This window comes from Petaurus breviceps, unplaced genomic scaffold, assembly GCF_028583685.1.
Source record: "Petaurus breviceps papuanus isolate PSGF00001 unplaced genomic scaffold, PetGlider_PUasm1.0 313, whole genome shotgun sequence".
Classification (NCBI taxonomy): domain Eukaryota; kingdom Metazoa; phylum Chordata; class Mammalia; order Diprotodontia; family Petauridae; genus Petaurus; species Petaurus breviceps.
In genome coordinates this window covers 769,113-785,824 of record NW_027186073.1, presented here as the reverse complement: position 1 = coordinate 785,824, position 16,712 = coordinate 769,113, and the positions used below count along the sequence as shown (strand labels likewise).

Below are 16,712 nucleotides of genomic sequence, written 5' to 3'. Positions count from 1 at the left end.
ATAATTAAAAGAGAGAAGGCAATGGATTAAAGATGCTTCCTGTAGAAGGTAAGATTTTAGTTAATATTTAAGGAAGCCAGATAGACAGAACACATTCCAGCCCTTTTCTGGATTTCATAGCCTAAACTTTTGTTATCTCGTTGACCATCTCCTTTCACTTTGCCCTGTAATGATTCTCTCTACAATGGAAGTTCCCAACAGAAGTCTCTGACTCACTCCCTGAGTTATTTTTCTCTTGTTTTCCCCCATATATCTGGCAGAAGTCAAGCATCAGACATGAAAAATCAGACATCTGTGACAGAATTCATCCTCCTGGGACTGACAGATGACCCAGAGCTGCAGATCTTGATTTTCCTCTTTCTGTTTCTCACCTACATACTGAGTGCAACTGGCAACCTGACCATCATCACCCTCACCCTGCTGGACTCTCACCTCAAGACTCCCATGTATTTTTTCCTTAGGAATTTCTCATTCTTAGAAATCTCATTTACATCTGTTTGCATTCCTAGATTTCTGGTCAGTATAGTAACTAAAGAAAAAACAATTTCTTATAATTCTTGCATGGCCCAAGTGTTCTTTTTTATCCTCCTGGGTGCAACAGAATTTTTTCTGCTGGCAGCCATGTCCTATGACCGCTATGTGGCCATCTGCAAGCCCTTACACTACATGACTATTATGAGCCCCAAAGTGTGCAGTCAGCTTGTAATCAGCTCTTGGCTGGCTGGTTTCCTCATTATCTTTCCACCAGTCATCATGGGCCTTCAACTGGATTTCTGTGATTCCAATGTTATCAATCACTTCACCTGTGATTCTTCTCCCATGCTGATGATCTCTTGCACAGACACCAAGGTTTTAGAAGTCATGAGTTTTTTCTTGGCTGTATTTACACTCATATTCACTTTAGCATTAGTGATTTTGTCTTATGCATACATCCTCAGAACCATTCTGAGAATTCCCTCTGCCCAGCAAAGAAAAAAGGCCTTTTCCACTTGTTCCTCCCACATGATTGTTGTCTCCATCTCTTATGGAAGCTGCATCTTCATGTATGTCAAACCCTTAGCAAAGGAAGGTGTAGCTATGACCAAAGGGGTAGCAGTGCTGAATACGTCGGTTGCCCCCATGTTGAACCCCTTCATTTATACCCTCAGGAACCAGCAAGTTAAACAAGCTTTTAAGGACATGGTCAGAAAGATTTTTTTCTCACAAAATAAATAATTTTTCTAAAACCTATATATCTGAAAAATAAAGGAAAACCTAAATAAACCACAGAGATCCTTTAGAGACTCATTCTCCTATGCCTTTCCTCCTAATAGCAGTGTGTGCATTACTTGAGACACATTTTTAAAATATTATTTCATTTTTATGTATAAAACATCAACTCAACATTTTCTTCACTTTTATATATAGATTTTCTCTCATCTCAAAATATGATTGATTTTTGAAAAAGTATTGTGGTTTGCCAAAACAAACAAATAACTATTTCATATTGCTATTCAAGTGATGCCATAAATCTTTTAAATCTTATTTTTCAAAGTCTCTTCAGCACTATTGTTTCTTTTATATACTCTTTGATCAAGTTAGATGAGATATGCAATGTGCTTTGCAAACTTTAAGGCAGTATGTAAATGTCAGATATTATTGATTCTGTCAAATTTTTCCTCCTCTCCACATGCTATTTCTTTGTGTGTATGTGTGTGCGTGTGTGTGTGTGTGTGTGCGTGTGTGCTTAGGACATTCCTAAAATATTCAGTTGTAAGAACAACTTTGGCATTTTGGTCAGTTTTCTTATGAATTTAGATGGTATTTCATTTAGCTAATACATAATATATGTACATATATGAATATACATGTATGTATATATTTGTGCATGGTGTGTGTATGTTATTATTATTATTATTATTTAGTTACCAGTACAATATAATTTTCTATTATTCTGATCTGATTCAGGCCAGTTTAGTGACTTAGATTTGGGATTGGAACACAATGAAATGCAAATGCAATTTTAAAAATTATTTACAATAAGATTTAATAGGATACAGTTCATAGATGCTAATTCAGGTAAAATACCATTCCACTCTGCCTTGATGTTCACCATGTCAACAGTAATGCCAGGTTTGAAAAGCATATCTCAGGAAAATTAGAATACAACCAAATTTCTGGAGTGCCAATTCTATGTCACTTGGACTTTTTATATCTCTAGTCCAATGAACCAACCAAGTTCTGAGGATAACCTTCTTATCTTTTTCAAAGAAAGCTACCTCATGTTCTGTAAAAGAAATGCTGTTTCTGTCACATCAGTTCCTTGGTGGCAAGTTTTAACAAAATCTGTCTGGGGAGTTTCCACCACTCAAATGGCCTCAAAATAATTCTGATCTTTAGAGGAACTCTACCATAAGGAGCATCAGAGGAGGAATTTAATATGAATAATGAAAGCATTAAAATATGAAGCAATACAAAAGGTTCTTTAAAAAAGCATAATCTTTCACTTAGGTTAACATCAGTGGCAGCTGATCATGGATTTTCAAATATGAAATAGGAATGACGAATGGAAGCAGCAAGCCTCTGGATCAAGATGGCACCTCTAATGCCATGATCAATTGCTATCATATGTAAGCTCATCTGGTGCAAGGTTTATCAGGGCTCATACACTTCTTGCATACAGCCTGCCCTGTTCAAACATGAAACTGAGGCTTGGTCTGGATTGTCATCTACTCAATGTTGCCCAATTCTTCAATCAATACATCATACAACCCTATGAACACCTTCAAGGGGATGATGCCAAGTGTTTCCACTATGGTCTTAGAAGTCATGATTTTTCTTCACTATATTTGCACTCCTACTCACTTTGGCATTAGTGATTTTGCCCCATGCATACATCCTGTATTGGATGTGGTTGTACTGAGGTGCTGCCTCCTTCTGAAGGGACAGAATAAAGCCTTCTCTTCACAGTTATTCAGGGACTTCAGATTAACAGCAAGTTAATGGAGGGTTCCCTTTCTTTCAGGTGAATTGATATGAATTAAGTTTATGGAAAGAGAGTTTTATCTACTCTGTATTATTAGAAAAACAAATGATTTCCCAATAATTCCATCCCTTGACCTACTAGTATCTTTATAGTAAGACTTATTAACCTGGGATCCATGGATTTTTTCAATTAATTTATTTATTTACTTTTAGTATACAACATTCAGTTCCACAATCCCTTGAGATCCAAATTTTCTCCTCTTCTCTCTCCTCCCCCCACCCCATGGTGACATGCAATCCAATATAGGTTCTACAAATACCTTCACATGAAACATTAGTCAAGTTGTAAAGAAGGATCCATGGATTTTTAAAACAATTTTAATAACCTATTTCAGTAAAAGTAATTTGTTTTTAATCTTATGTATTTTGTTTTATGCATTTTCAATATTATTGTGAAAAGGGAGACATATGTTTCAACAGGCTGTCATAGGAGGTATTAAGGGAAGATTAATACTTCCCAATGTGTTTGGACTGCAGAGCCCTTTTCAGGGCTTTTTTCTACCTTTGTTGTCTCCCTGATTCATCCACCTATCATTTGTGACTCTAAAAAGCTGTAGTACACTCAGGGGCCACACCCCAGTAAAAGAATTTCAGCAGACAGGATAAACCAAGGTAGGAGAAACCAATGGGCCTCAAATCCATTGGTGAGTTGGAGGTGGGGGGGTGTATATCCCAGATAAATAAAGACTTCCCTGATAGAATATGTGTAAGTGAACAATCTGTTACAATGGCCCACGAAGGTGTCAGAAGCAGGAACTGAGGAACACTTAGAGATTGAAGAAGCATCAGGATTGAAAATGATGGGGATTTTCAAAAATTGCTAAATGAAAAAATGAGAACTCCACAGGGTTTACCAGCAGTATACTTCACATATCTCTAAAAAGGCAGTACTTAAGTGCATCAAAAGTAAAGTTCTTAAAGAGATTCAGGATTTTGGGCTCAGTAAGAAGGAAGATGAAATTCAATTTTGTGCTGATAGTAACAATCCAAAGCATTTTTATGATGTCATGAAGGCTATTTATGGCCCAAAGACTTACAGTGCATCTCAATTACTCATTCATTAGTGAAAAGGACATGATTCTGGAAAAAATGGCTGAACACTTCCTTTATGTTCTCAGTGGACCATTATTGATCAATGCTGAAGCCACTTAGCATATACCTCAGGTTGAATTCAATTACTCTTTAGCAAAACTTGCAACTGAAAAACAAGTTTTCAATGCCATTAGGTTCCCTTGTGTGGCAAAGTACCTGGTGTGGATTTTATTCCAGCAGAGATTTACATTTTTTTCATTGCTCATATGAAAGCTGACTGAAATCTTCAGAGTTATATGGCAAGAGATTATCCCAGAGAAGTTCAGGGATGCCTCCAACATTTATCTTTATAAAGGAAAGGAAATAGATTGTCTTATGACAATCATAGGGTTCTCTTTCAGCCATTGCCAACAATATTCTTGCCAGAGTCTTCTTTAACCAGATCATCTTTCACCTGGAAGATGGTTATCTACCCAGGAGTAATGTGGCTTCAGAAAGGTCCAAGAAATGGTCAGTATGATTACTTTCTGCCTGCTTATTGCAGGAGAAATGTCAGGAGGAAAACAGAGGTCTGTACACCACATTCATTGATCTTTGACACTGTCACTCATGAGGACTTGTGAAAGAGCATGATAAAGAAGTACATCACTATTTTATGCCAGTTTCATGATGTATGCTTCCATGGGTTCTGGATAATGGATGTTGCTCTTCAGCTTTCCCAGTAAGCAAGGCAGTGAAGCAGGATGGTGTGCCGGCTCCCACGCTTTTTAGCGTGATGTATTTAGCAATGTTTTTGCATGCCCTCAACAAAGATTATAATGGTGTCAAGGTCAGCTACCTCATCAATGGAAAATCATTTAACTTGAAAAGGCTGTAAGTGAAGACTAAAGTAGAGGGAGACTTGGTATGTGACTTTTTGTTTACAGATGATTATGTACTCAATATAGCCTCTGAGACTGAGATGCAACTATGGATTGATTCTCTGTTGCTTGCGCTAATTTTGATCTGGTAGCCCCAAGAAAGCAGAGGTTCTCCACTAGCCAGTGCCACACTATCCACATGTGGAACCACTGGTCAAAGCAAATGGAGAAATTCTGAATAATGTGGATAAGTTCACTTACCTTGGCAACATATTTTCCAGTTATGTCCACATTGATGATGAAGTCACAGGCATGCATTGTCAAATCAAACTCAGTGTTCCAGAGGTTCCAAAAGAAAGTGTGGGAAGGAAGAGGTATTAGTCTGTCTAACAAACTGAAGGTCTACAGAGTCATTGTGATGACTTTATTTTTGTATGTAAGTGAAACCTAGACAATATAACAATGCCATGCCAGGAAACTGAATTGCTTCCATTTGAAATGTCTTGGGAAGAATCTGAAGATAACCTGGAAAGATGAGGTAATAGACATTGAGGTCCTTTCTTGAGCTGAATTGCCAGCATTCAGACCCTCCTGCAGAGAGAACAGCTCTAAAGGGCTGGTCATATTGTTCAAATGCAAAGTGTACATTTGCCTAAAAACACTTTACATAGGATTCACATGTAGAAAATGTTCACAAAGAAGTCAGAAGACATGATACAAAGACACTTACAAGGTCTCTCTGAAGAACTTTAGAATCTATTGCAAGATGTGGGAGACACTAGCACAGGATGGTTCAACGTGATATGCCCGCATTAAAAAAAAATGTACTATGCTCTATGAGTAAAGTAGAATTGCAATAGACCAAAAGAAATGTGAGATGCACAAATATAGAGACATCTCTGTTCCGAATGTTCATATGGGCTATTTTTGCCTGACCTGTGGTAGAGCATCCTGAGCTCCTATTGGTCTGATCATTGGACACACTATATATATTTGGTGCCAACATAGTGATGTCATTTTGATTCTCTTTGATTATGGAGGACAATTATATATATATATATATATATATGTGTATATATATGTATATATATGTGTATATATATATATATATATATATATGAAGAGACATGGATCTTATTAACACAAAATCTTTTCAAGAATTGGCTAGATTTCACTTGTCTTAAAGAACCAACATGAAGAGCTTTGCAGTTCTCTGGTTTAAGGGTACTGCCTGTCCCTCTGGATGCATCACAATTTCAGGATATGAAGTCAATCCACATAAATCATAAGCATTCCTTGACATTAACAACAAAATCTTGCAGGAAGAACAATAAAGAGAAAATCCATTCACAATGACTACAGAAGATACGCAATATTTGAGAATGTGCCTACTAAGAAACAGCCAAGAACTCTTCAAATTCCACTATAAAGCATTCTTTGGAAGAATAATGAAAATTAAAAAGCAAACAAAGCCTGTAGGCTTAAAACACTTATAACAGCTCTTCAGCTCTTTTCATAATAACCCCCAAAGGAATCTAAAGGGATGCTCATCTATTGGAGTATAGCTTTTAAAAAGTGTCATATATATAATGGAATATTATTGTGCCATAAGAAATGATGACCAGGGGCGGCCAGGTAGCACAGCGAGTAAGAGCACCAGCTCCAGTGTCAGGATGACCTGGAGATCGAATCCCGGGCTCAGACACTCAGCACCCACCCAGAAACACCTGACCATGTAACTTTGAGCAAGTTACTTAACCCCAATTGCTTAGGGGCGGCCAGGTGGCTCAGCGAGTAAGAGCACCGGCTCCAGTATTGGGATGACCTGGAGATCGAATCCTGGGCTCCGACACTCAGCACCACACCCAGAAATTACTGGCCATGTAACCTTGAGCAAGTTACTTAACCCCAATTACTTTAAAAAAAAAATTTTAAATGATGAGCAGGTAGAACCTGGAAAGACTTACATAAACTGATGCTGAGAGAAGTGAGCAGAACCAGGAGAGTATTGTGCACAGTAATAGCAACATTGCATGATGATCAACATTGATAGACTTAGCTCTTCTCAGAAATACAATAACATTAATTTCGAAAGACTCATGATGGAAAAAACTATCCACATCCAGAGAAAGTCCTATGGAATCTAGAAGCATACTATATTCACTTTTTCTGTTTTTTTTCTTTCTCATGATTTTTCCCTTTTGTTCCAGTTCTTCATTTACAACATGAGTAATGTGGACATGTTTAATATTATTGTACGTGTTATAACCTATGTCACATTGCTTGCCCCCTTGGGAGGAAGGGAAGAAGGGAGAAAAAAACTAGAAACTCAAAATCTCATAAAAACGAATGCTGAAAACTATCTTTACATGTAGTTGGAAAAAATAAAATGCTAATAAGTGGAAAACAAAACAAAAATTGTCATATATGAATATAATGGTATATTTTTGTACATGGCATAATGGAGAGATTCAGAAGAACCTGGGAAGATCTTTATGAATTAATGTGAAATGAAATCAGCAGAACTGGGAGAAGAATTTATAAAATGATAATATCATTATAAAGAAAATTAACTGTGGAAGTTTTGAGAACACCAAATAATGCAATCATAAACCACAAATCCAGAGGACTAATTATGAAACATTAAAACCATCTCACATCAGATAAATGATGGACTCAAAATGCAGAATGATCCAAATTTTTGGATACAGATAATTTGGGAATTTGTTTTATTCGACTCAGCATATTTGCTCTGAGAGTCTTCTTTAGCTTTTAATTTTGTTTAGTTGGTAAGGGGGGGATAAGGAAGAGATAATAAGCACTTGTAAAAAAAAACAAGTGGATAAAGAAAGGGGAAAAAATTAAGAAACAAAACAACTCCCATAGACACTCAATTAAAGCATATTGTTAAAAATGATTGGAATATATGATTATCAGTACCCTCTTAGAACCTATCTCCAGGGACTTTTTCCTTTGCTTAATCACTTCCTCTGAGACTGTAAGATGAACAAATAAATTGTGAACATGTCTCTACTAAGAAGATCATGAAAATGATGAACTAGAGAAGATAAAACAGATGGAATTATCTATCCTTAATAACAGTGTTTTCCTCCTTTTAGCTACTTAGAGTTCAAGAAATTATTTTCACAGTTATATTTTATAAGATTCCTAACTTCTTAGATCTAGTACTTTGTACAGAGCTGGGAAAATGGGTTGAGAAATACCCATGTAGTTCACAAATCAGTAACACCTGGGAAAGTCCTTTCCATTTCAAATGCCTTGTGCCTTTGTGCATTTTTGTGACAGACAAGTAAATAAGACTGACTATGAAATTTTCCCTGACCTGAGTCCCTCAAATACCACCTCTCAATTTAAGTTAATCAGCAGAACTTTGGGGTTTAAGCTTCCAGTTAAACCATCAAGGCTAATCAGAAAAGTGAGTATGTTTATTGTTTCCCATCTGAGTTATACTTTGCTCTTCTATGTACTATAATTCAGAGAGCGGCTCTTTGAGCATTTTCTCCTCCATATATTTTATATTGATTGTTAAACCTATTATATTGAACTTAAAGGGAAGTTTATCATTATTGAAGTTCTCTATAAACAAAAAATAACTCCTAAGACAATTTGTTTTTCTAGATTGTGGATGCTTTCAGTTTTATTCTTTAATATGAATGCTGTCATGGATGTCCATTCCTTATATGATTCCATAGTGTTTGGGAAGGTATCTAAAAGGGTTGATCCTCTATGTACAATGGAAAACAATCTTAACCCACATCAATTGCCATTTTGCAATAACATCATTAAAAATTATATAATCCTTATGCTATAGCATTCATTATTGGCACTTTCCACAATTAGAGGAAACCAACACTGGAACAGTCATGAGGAAGTTTTTTGTTTTGTTTTGTTTTTTTGAGAAGTTTTATATAAGAAGAGCATCTCTTGCATCTATATCCTTCTCTTCACTCACATAGCTACCACCATAAATCCTCATTATTTTTTTTTCTTGACTCTTGCAATAGCCTCCTAATCAATCTCTTTGACTCAAATTTTCCTCTTTTCCAAATCCTCTTCAACACAGATGCCCAAATACTATTCCTAAAGTCAAGTCTGACCATGCCACATTTCTGGTAAAAAAAAAAAAAAGCTCCATTTTCACCCTCTCATTTGTGGAACAAATTGACTTTTAAAGTCCTTTCCAACTTAACTCTAAACTGCCTTTGTGTATATGTTGGACTAGGTGGCTGATCAAGACCCCTCCAATACTCAGATTCTGTGATTCTGTAATTCTAGAACTTTCCAACCTAAAACATATGACTCTCCATTATGTATTCTACAGTCAAGCCAAACCAGTGTTCTTATGTTTCCTCATACACATCTCTTCTTCTTTGTGCATTGGCCCAAGTTGTCTCTCACCTCTGGAATATATTACCACCTCATCTGTTTCATTGAATCTTGAACTTCCTTCAAAGTTTAGCACAAGCAACACTTCCTACATTAGACCTTTCCTGCTTATCCTATCTCCTTATCTCTCCTCCCCCTAAAATTGCCTTTTTTGTTTCACAGGTATTTTATATACGCATTTTACATTCATTTTGTTTCTTCTGATAGAATGTAAGCTTCCTAAGAGCTGAGAGTGTTTCAATTTCATCTTTGTAACTCTGATGTCTTTTGCAGTGTCTACCTGTCAAGGAGTTCAGGGCTTTAATGAATACTTGATTGATTGCTTTCTTGATTGGTCACAGTTACACATAATAAGTTTATAGTCCAGCTGTACTCCCTAGGTCAAACTCATTTCTGGATTATTGTCATTAGCTCAAGGCATTATCACTGGAAAACTGGAGAGAGTGTAAAGCAAAGTAGTTAGGATGGTTGAGAAGATTTAGGTTCATGTGATGTGAGGATAAATTGAAGGAATGTTTAATTTTGAAGATTTAGGTGGGAAGGAAATAATAATTTTTAGGTATTAGAAGGACTAATTTATAGAAGGATTAGAATAGTTTTGCTTGATGCCATAGATCATATATAGGAGAAGTGGGAATATATCACTCGAGATCTTCAAACAAAGGTGAGATGATTCCTTGTCATGTATTTCGTAGAGTGGTTTCTTTCTCATATAGGTTTGATGAAATAACCACTGAAATCCCATTCATAGTTGAATCTGTGTTGAATGACTGCTGTGATTCTATTATTACAAGTAGGCTAGTTCTCTCCATTCATAATCTGTTCAGCTCAGCCTCTGTTTTATCCTCATGCCAACACCCCAAACCCTTGCATCTTGGCACTATAACAGTATCCCATTGCCTTTGATTACCATCCCTTCATGGGATGCTCTGCTTCAACTTTCCTCAGTTACAAACTCTGCTTAACTTCAGGTTCTTATCTAGGCCTTCCTTTATTGATCATCAGGGTTTCCCAAGAAGCGTTACTCAAATCATCTCAACTGAGGCTTCATGAAAGTTTCTAGTTCTACTCTGTTTAATGTCTTCCTCCTTACATCAAGAACTACACCGTCCACTCTACCAGGTATCTGGCATCAACCCTGCTCTCCAAGAAGTTGTCCTTCTTGGCTATGGCAAAAATTGCCACCTGTAATTTTGCTTCAGTTAATGCCACTTGTGTTTTCAGAGACCCTAGGAACATGTCAGAAGTATGTCTGGACTTCTCTTGTCTTATGACTACACCTGAAAATAATGGGTGCTATATTATTTGAGCTTTATACTTAGGTGAAGCTAATGTTGCCGATCTTAGTCAGAAAAGATAGCAAAGCATATTTCTTCAGATTTAGATATGAATGGGCCTATAATAGTTCTTTTTGGCTCAGAAGAAATAACTAAGGCAAAAGAGGAAATATTAGGGAGGCACAGTTCAGTTAAATATATAGAAATATTGATATATTTTTATATACACAAACACCCATATATATGGGTGTACGCATATATGTAAGTATGTATGTATGCATGTGTGTATATATGTGTGTGTATGTATGTATATATATATATATATATATATTCCTAAAGTTTCCCAAACAGAATCAATTTCTTTGTAAGGCCTCATGTTTCCCATCCCTACAGGTCTCTAACCATAAGATGGATTTCAAAATTCTACCTTACACCCAACAAATGTTCAAGAGACTGCATGACATCAGGACTAAGTGAATTACATAGAAGACACAGACAGGATTATGTATATCTTTTATTAGTCAGCATTTACTTATTAATAATTCAATACATGCATACATATATAATAGAGCTAGGAATTTATTTGTCCACCCATTCCAGAAAGTAATTTGGCACTCCACCCTGACAGTTAGTAACTTATGTGCACCCTTTGAATTAACTAGAGACAGGGTTTTTTTTTTTTAAGGTGCCATATGAACAAAAATATTTGTAGCAACTTCCCTAAATTGGAAACTGGGAAAGAGGAGTTGCAAATTTCATGGGGAATGGTCAAACTACTGCATATGAATACAATGTAATATTATTTTGTCAGAAGAAATGATGAAATGGACAATTTTAGAGGAAATTGGCAAGATCTTAATGATCTAAGGCTAAATGAAGTGGACAGATCCATAAGCAGAGTAATTCGCATAATGGTAGCAATACTTTTAAGAAAAACAATTTTGAAAAACTTTAGAATTCTAATACAATAATAAACTGAGTAAAGAATTTTGAAGATCAACCATTCCACCTACATCCTTTGAGAGAGATGTTGCGTTTTTGTGAGATTTTGTTTTTTTATTTTTAATTATTCATTGAGAAAGAAATAGAAAAGAAAATCAATGTAAAAATAAACACAGGAATAAATAAACAAAATTACAAATATATTTTCTACATTGAAAAGGATGAAAAAGAACTAGATGACATCTGATGTCACTACTGTTTCATAAATTCCATTGTCTGGGGTGGCTAGGTGGTGCAGTGAATAGAGTACGGGACCTGGAGCCAGGAGCACCTGAGTTCAAATTTGGCCTCAGACAATTAACACAAAAACTAGCTGTGTGACCTTGGGCAAGTCACTTAACCCCAATTGCCCTCCAAAAAGCAAAAAAAAGGGGGGGCCAGGCAGGTAGCACAGCGAGTAAGAGCACCTGCCCCAGTGTCGGGATGACCTGGGGAATCGAATCCAGGCTCAGACACTTAGCACCCACCCAGAAACACCTGGCCGTGTAACCTTGAGCAAGTTACTTAAACCCAATTGCTTAGTGGTGGCCAGGTGGCTCAGCGAGTAAGAGCACTGGCTCCTGGATCAAATCCAGGCTCAGATACTCAGCACCACACCCAGAAATAACTGGCTGTGTAACCTTCAGCAAGTTACTTAACCCCGATTGCTTAAAAAAAAAAAAAATTCCATCATCTACCCTGTCTATCCCTATGCTCCTTTCCCTCAAGTCTTAGATATCTTACCAATATAGAAACCAGCAGACACCAGAAAGAACACATAAGGAATCCTGATCACACTGTAGGTTACATAGACACTAAAATAAATCAACCACTTAATTCGTTAAGCAAATTCATTGTGTATTTAATTGCTAAGCATTCATTCTTTCATTGTTGTCTATTGTCCATTTAGCCTTCACTTCAGACAAAGAATTTCAGGGGAAAGAGAGGAGGGTTAGCTTTCTGTTCACCACAGGTCCTCATTATTCTTCAGACTTTATATGTTCTATCATCCTTCCCAAGAGGACAAATGGTTTCGTCTGTAGGGGAAAACAAGATGAAAATAGCTGGAAATGTGAGGTACTTTATCAGTAGAATTTTGTGAGTGGGACATTTTATGATATGAGGAAAAGGAAGAATAAAAAGTTTGACTTTGCCACAACAAGAATTGCAATGGAAAAAGATTTGCCCAAGATAGAGAGAGAAAAGATTATCACCTTATAGGGAATTCAAATTTAGTAAACTTTCATTTGGAGATGTGATAGAGCTGAATAGACTTAGGTCATGAAAGCCAGAAGAAAACTTAACAAACCACCAAGTCTTGCCCCTAATTTTTCAGATGAGGAAACTGAAAAAAGTATGTGTGTGTGTGTCTTTTATCAGATAGTATTTTTTAATAATTCAACATTATTTTATTTTCAATTATAGATTATATCCCCCTCTCACCCTTCTGTACATATTGAGAAAACAAGAAAAAAGTAAGCCTTTTGCAAACATGATTCTTTATGTGAAATTCCCACATTAACCATATCAGAGAGAAAAAGAAAAAAATGCTTCAATATGCACTCTGAGTCTATCAGGTTTCTATCTGGAGGTAAATAGCATGTTTCATCATGAGTCCTATGGAATGATGGTTAATCTTAGTGTATTTAATCACAAGTAACTGGTAGTACAATAGATAAAGAGCTAGTCCTGAAATCAGGGAGAAGAGTTCAAATCCAGCTTCAGATACTGACCAGCTGGGTGATCCCAGGCAAGTCACTTAATCTCTGTTTACCTCTACTTCCTCAATATAAAATGGGGATAATAATAACACCTACCTCCCTGGGTTATTGTAAAGATCAAATTTGATAATATTTGTAAGCTTAGCATATAGTAGATGCTATATAAATGTTTATTCCCTTCCTCACTTTTTCCCCTTATGAAAGTTTATTAACTTTACAATATTCAAGTTATTGTTAGCAATTGATCTCTTAGTTCAGGTCACTTCACTTGGCTTTCGTTCACTTAAGTTTTTTTTAGATTTTTCTAAAAGAGTCCCTTTCACTATTTTCCTTTTTTTAAAATCATTTTTGACAATTTGAAGGGTGATGTCTCAAAGGTTTTTTAATTTGTAATTATTAATGTTTCAGAGCAATTTTGTATGGATATTGATAATTGGATTTATTCCTTTTACATTTTCTTATTTATATTCTTTTATCATTTAGCCATTGAAGAATGACGTTTTTTTTTTTGTAAATTTGTCTCAATTCCCTATATAGCTAAGAAATGAGATGTTTATAAAAGAAATTTTCTGCAAAATTTTTTTCCTAGTTTACTGCTTCTTTTTCTAATTTTAGTTACATTGGTTTGGTTTGTGCAAAAAGCCAAAATTATTTATTCTACCTCCTGTGAAATTTCATACAAATCCATGACTATATCAGAGGATAAGCAGTTTGATGGAAAATATCACTAGCACTGGAAAAAAAAGAATCTTCAGCACTATCCTCACTATCCCCAGCATGATTGTATGTCATATTTGTAAAAAGTGTCACCATATTTTTCAGTCTTATTTGGCGTAATGTTAATAAAACTATTTTGGAGCAAAGCTGAGTACACAAACAATTTACAGGACAAATGAAGGAAGCACGTGGTTTTCTGTCTTCTTTGACTTCTTTAAACTACTCCTTAGTTATCTCTTGTCTTCCATGTCCTTCTTTCATCCCTGTGTGGCTCTCTACTCAGCAAACATATCTAATAAAAATGCCGTTTTTCACTGGCATTTGTCTCCTTTAAATCTGCAGATCTGCAAGAGGCCTGGAGTCAGCCATGAGAAACCAAACATCAGTGACAGAGTTCATCCTCCTGGGATTGACAGATGACCCAGATCTACAGGTCATAGTTTTCCTTTTTCTCTTTCTTACCTACATATTGAGTGTGACTGGTAACCTGACCATCATCACCCTCACCCTGCTGGACTCTCGCCTCAAGACGCCCATGTATTTCTTTCTCAGGAATTTCTCCTTCTTAGAAATCTCATTTACATCTGTCTGCATTCCAAGATTTCTGATCAGTATAGTAACGGAGAACAATACAATCTCCTATAATTCTTGCATGGCCCAGGTATTTTTTTTAATCCTCCTTGGTGCAACAGAATTTTTTCTACTGGCTGCCATGTCCTACGACCGCTATGTTGCCATCTGTAAACCCTTACACTACATGACTATCATGAGTAACAGAGTCTGCAGTCAGCTTGTAATCAGTTCTTGGCTGGCAGGTTTTCTCATTATTTTTCCACCAGTCATTATGGGCCTCCAACTGGAGTTCTGTGACTCCAATGTCATTGATCATTTCACCTGTGATTCTTCTCCCATGTTGATGATCTCTTGCACAGACACCAAAGTCTTAGACGTTATGAGTTTTTTCTTGGCTGTTTTCACACTCATATTCACTTTGGCATTAGTGACTTTGTCTTATGCATACATCCTCAGAACCATTCTGAGAATTCCTTCTGCCCAGCAAAGAAAAAAGGCCTTTTCCACTTGTTCTTCCCACATGATTGTTGTCTCAATTTCTTATGGAAGCTGCATCTTCATGTATATTAAACCTTCAGCAAAGGAAGGAGTGGCTTTGAACAAAGGGGTAGCAGTGCTGAATACTTCTGTTGCCCCCATGTTGAACCCCTTCATTTATACCCTGAGGAACCAGCAAGTGAAACAAGTCTTTAAGGACATGATCAGAAGGATCTTTTTCTCAAATAAATGGTAAATTTAATGAAACTAAAAGCAAACAGAAAAACTTAAAGACTCAACAGAGGATCTTCAGAGATTCATTTTATTTTTCTCCCTTTCCCCTTTTTCTCATTACATTCATTGCAATCTTTTCCCTCTTCAGTCTTTCATTTATAATTAGATCCCTTGTGTAATTTTCACAATCCACAATCATTAAAAGCTATTTCTGAGTATAGTTGATGGAATCTTGAGACTTTGTCATCATCCAAATGCATCTCAATCAATTCTCTTTCATAGTACTAATTTGTGGGATGAGGGTTTGTTTACTGTGATAATGGGGTTATTATACAACATATTTCTGGGATTTCTTTTGGAGTTTTGCCTTCATATCCTCATGAGAAAATAAGTCTCATTACCGTAAAGACACAAATCTTTTTTTTTAATCTCAAAAAGTATTTTCCTATTTTGCTACCTACCCTCTAACACATTCCAAATGATTTGTGGTTAACTTTTTTAATTGTCCCTCAAATAACTAGTCTTTGTCACCATTCAAGAAATCCAAAAGACTATTATATGAGATAGATCGAGTAAGACATAATAAATTTGAATTTGAGTCTGTAGGCAAGGTCAATTATGAGAATTTTTTCTTTTTTTAAGAATTTAGTTTTATTAATTCTCTCATTAAGTGTTTATATTGCCTCATCACCTCTGCCTCTTTTTTATTTTATTTTTTGGGGGGAAGTGGGAAGGAAGGGCAACTGGGGTGAAGTGACTTGTTCAAGATCACACAGTTTAGTGTCAAGTGTCTGAGGCTGCATTTGAACTCAGGTCCTCCTGACTTCAGGGCTGATGCTGTGTTCTCTGCACCACCTAGCTGCCCCACTGCCTCTTTTTTAAGTGGTCATTTCTGATTGGCATCCAAATTACCCTTGCCTTGCTTCCAATGTTATCTTGTAATTGTTTTGTATATTCCTATATCTGTATTTCCATATTGTTTCCCTTTATTAGATTTTAAGTTCCTCAAGGGCAGACACTTTGAGATTTGTATTCCCAGCATCTAGCACATTGTCTGGCACCGAGTACATACTTCATATATATTTCTCACATACATCCCTTTCTTTGGACTCCCACTACCATCAGTCTGATTGAAGCCTTCATTACCTCTTACTTGGTCTATCCAATGGTCTCTCATCACTCCTATTTATTCTTCCCAGTGTTTTTAGAATAATTTCTCAAATTCAAAGTTTTTTTATCATATTATCCCCTGATAAGACACTTAGCAGAACCCCACTTCCTAAAGAAGTACAAATTCCTTAGTCTGTTCTTTCAGAACATGCACTATGTATCTTTCCATTGACTTATTTCGTGTTAATCATCTTCATATACTCTACTCAAACATGACTGCTCTAGTGGAACCCAAATAT

At 36.2% G+C, this 16,712-nt stretch overlaps 2 protein-coding genes across 2 annotated transcripts; both read left to right on the top strand.

The window, feature by feature from the left end:
* The first annotated feature begins 266 nt into the window (after positions 1-266).
* On the top strand, positions 267-1,215 carry LOC138167832 (olfactory receptor 6C76-like). Its single transcript, XM_069096795.1, has one exon. It carries the CDS (start codon positions 277-279, stop codon positions 1,213-1,215), a length of 939 nt encoding a protein of 312 aa, XP_068952896.1. The 5' UTR covers positions 267-276.
* A 13,168-nt stretch (positions 1,216-14,383) lies between these two features.
* Positions 14,384-15,325, top strand: LOC138167858 (olfactory receptor 6C76-like). The gene has a single exon (XM_069096819.1). It carries the CDS (start codon positions 14,387-14,389, stop codon positions 15,323-15,325), a length of 939 nt encoding a protein of 312 aa, XP_068952920.1. The 5' UTR covers positions 14,384-14,386.
* The last annotated feature ends 1,387 nt before the right edge of the window (positions 15,326-16,712 follow it).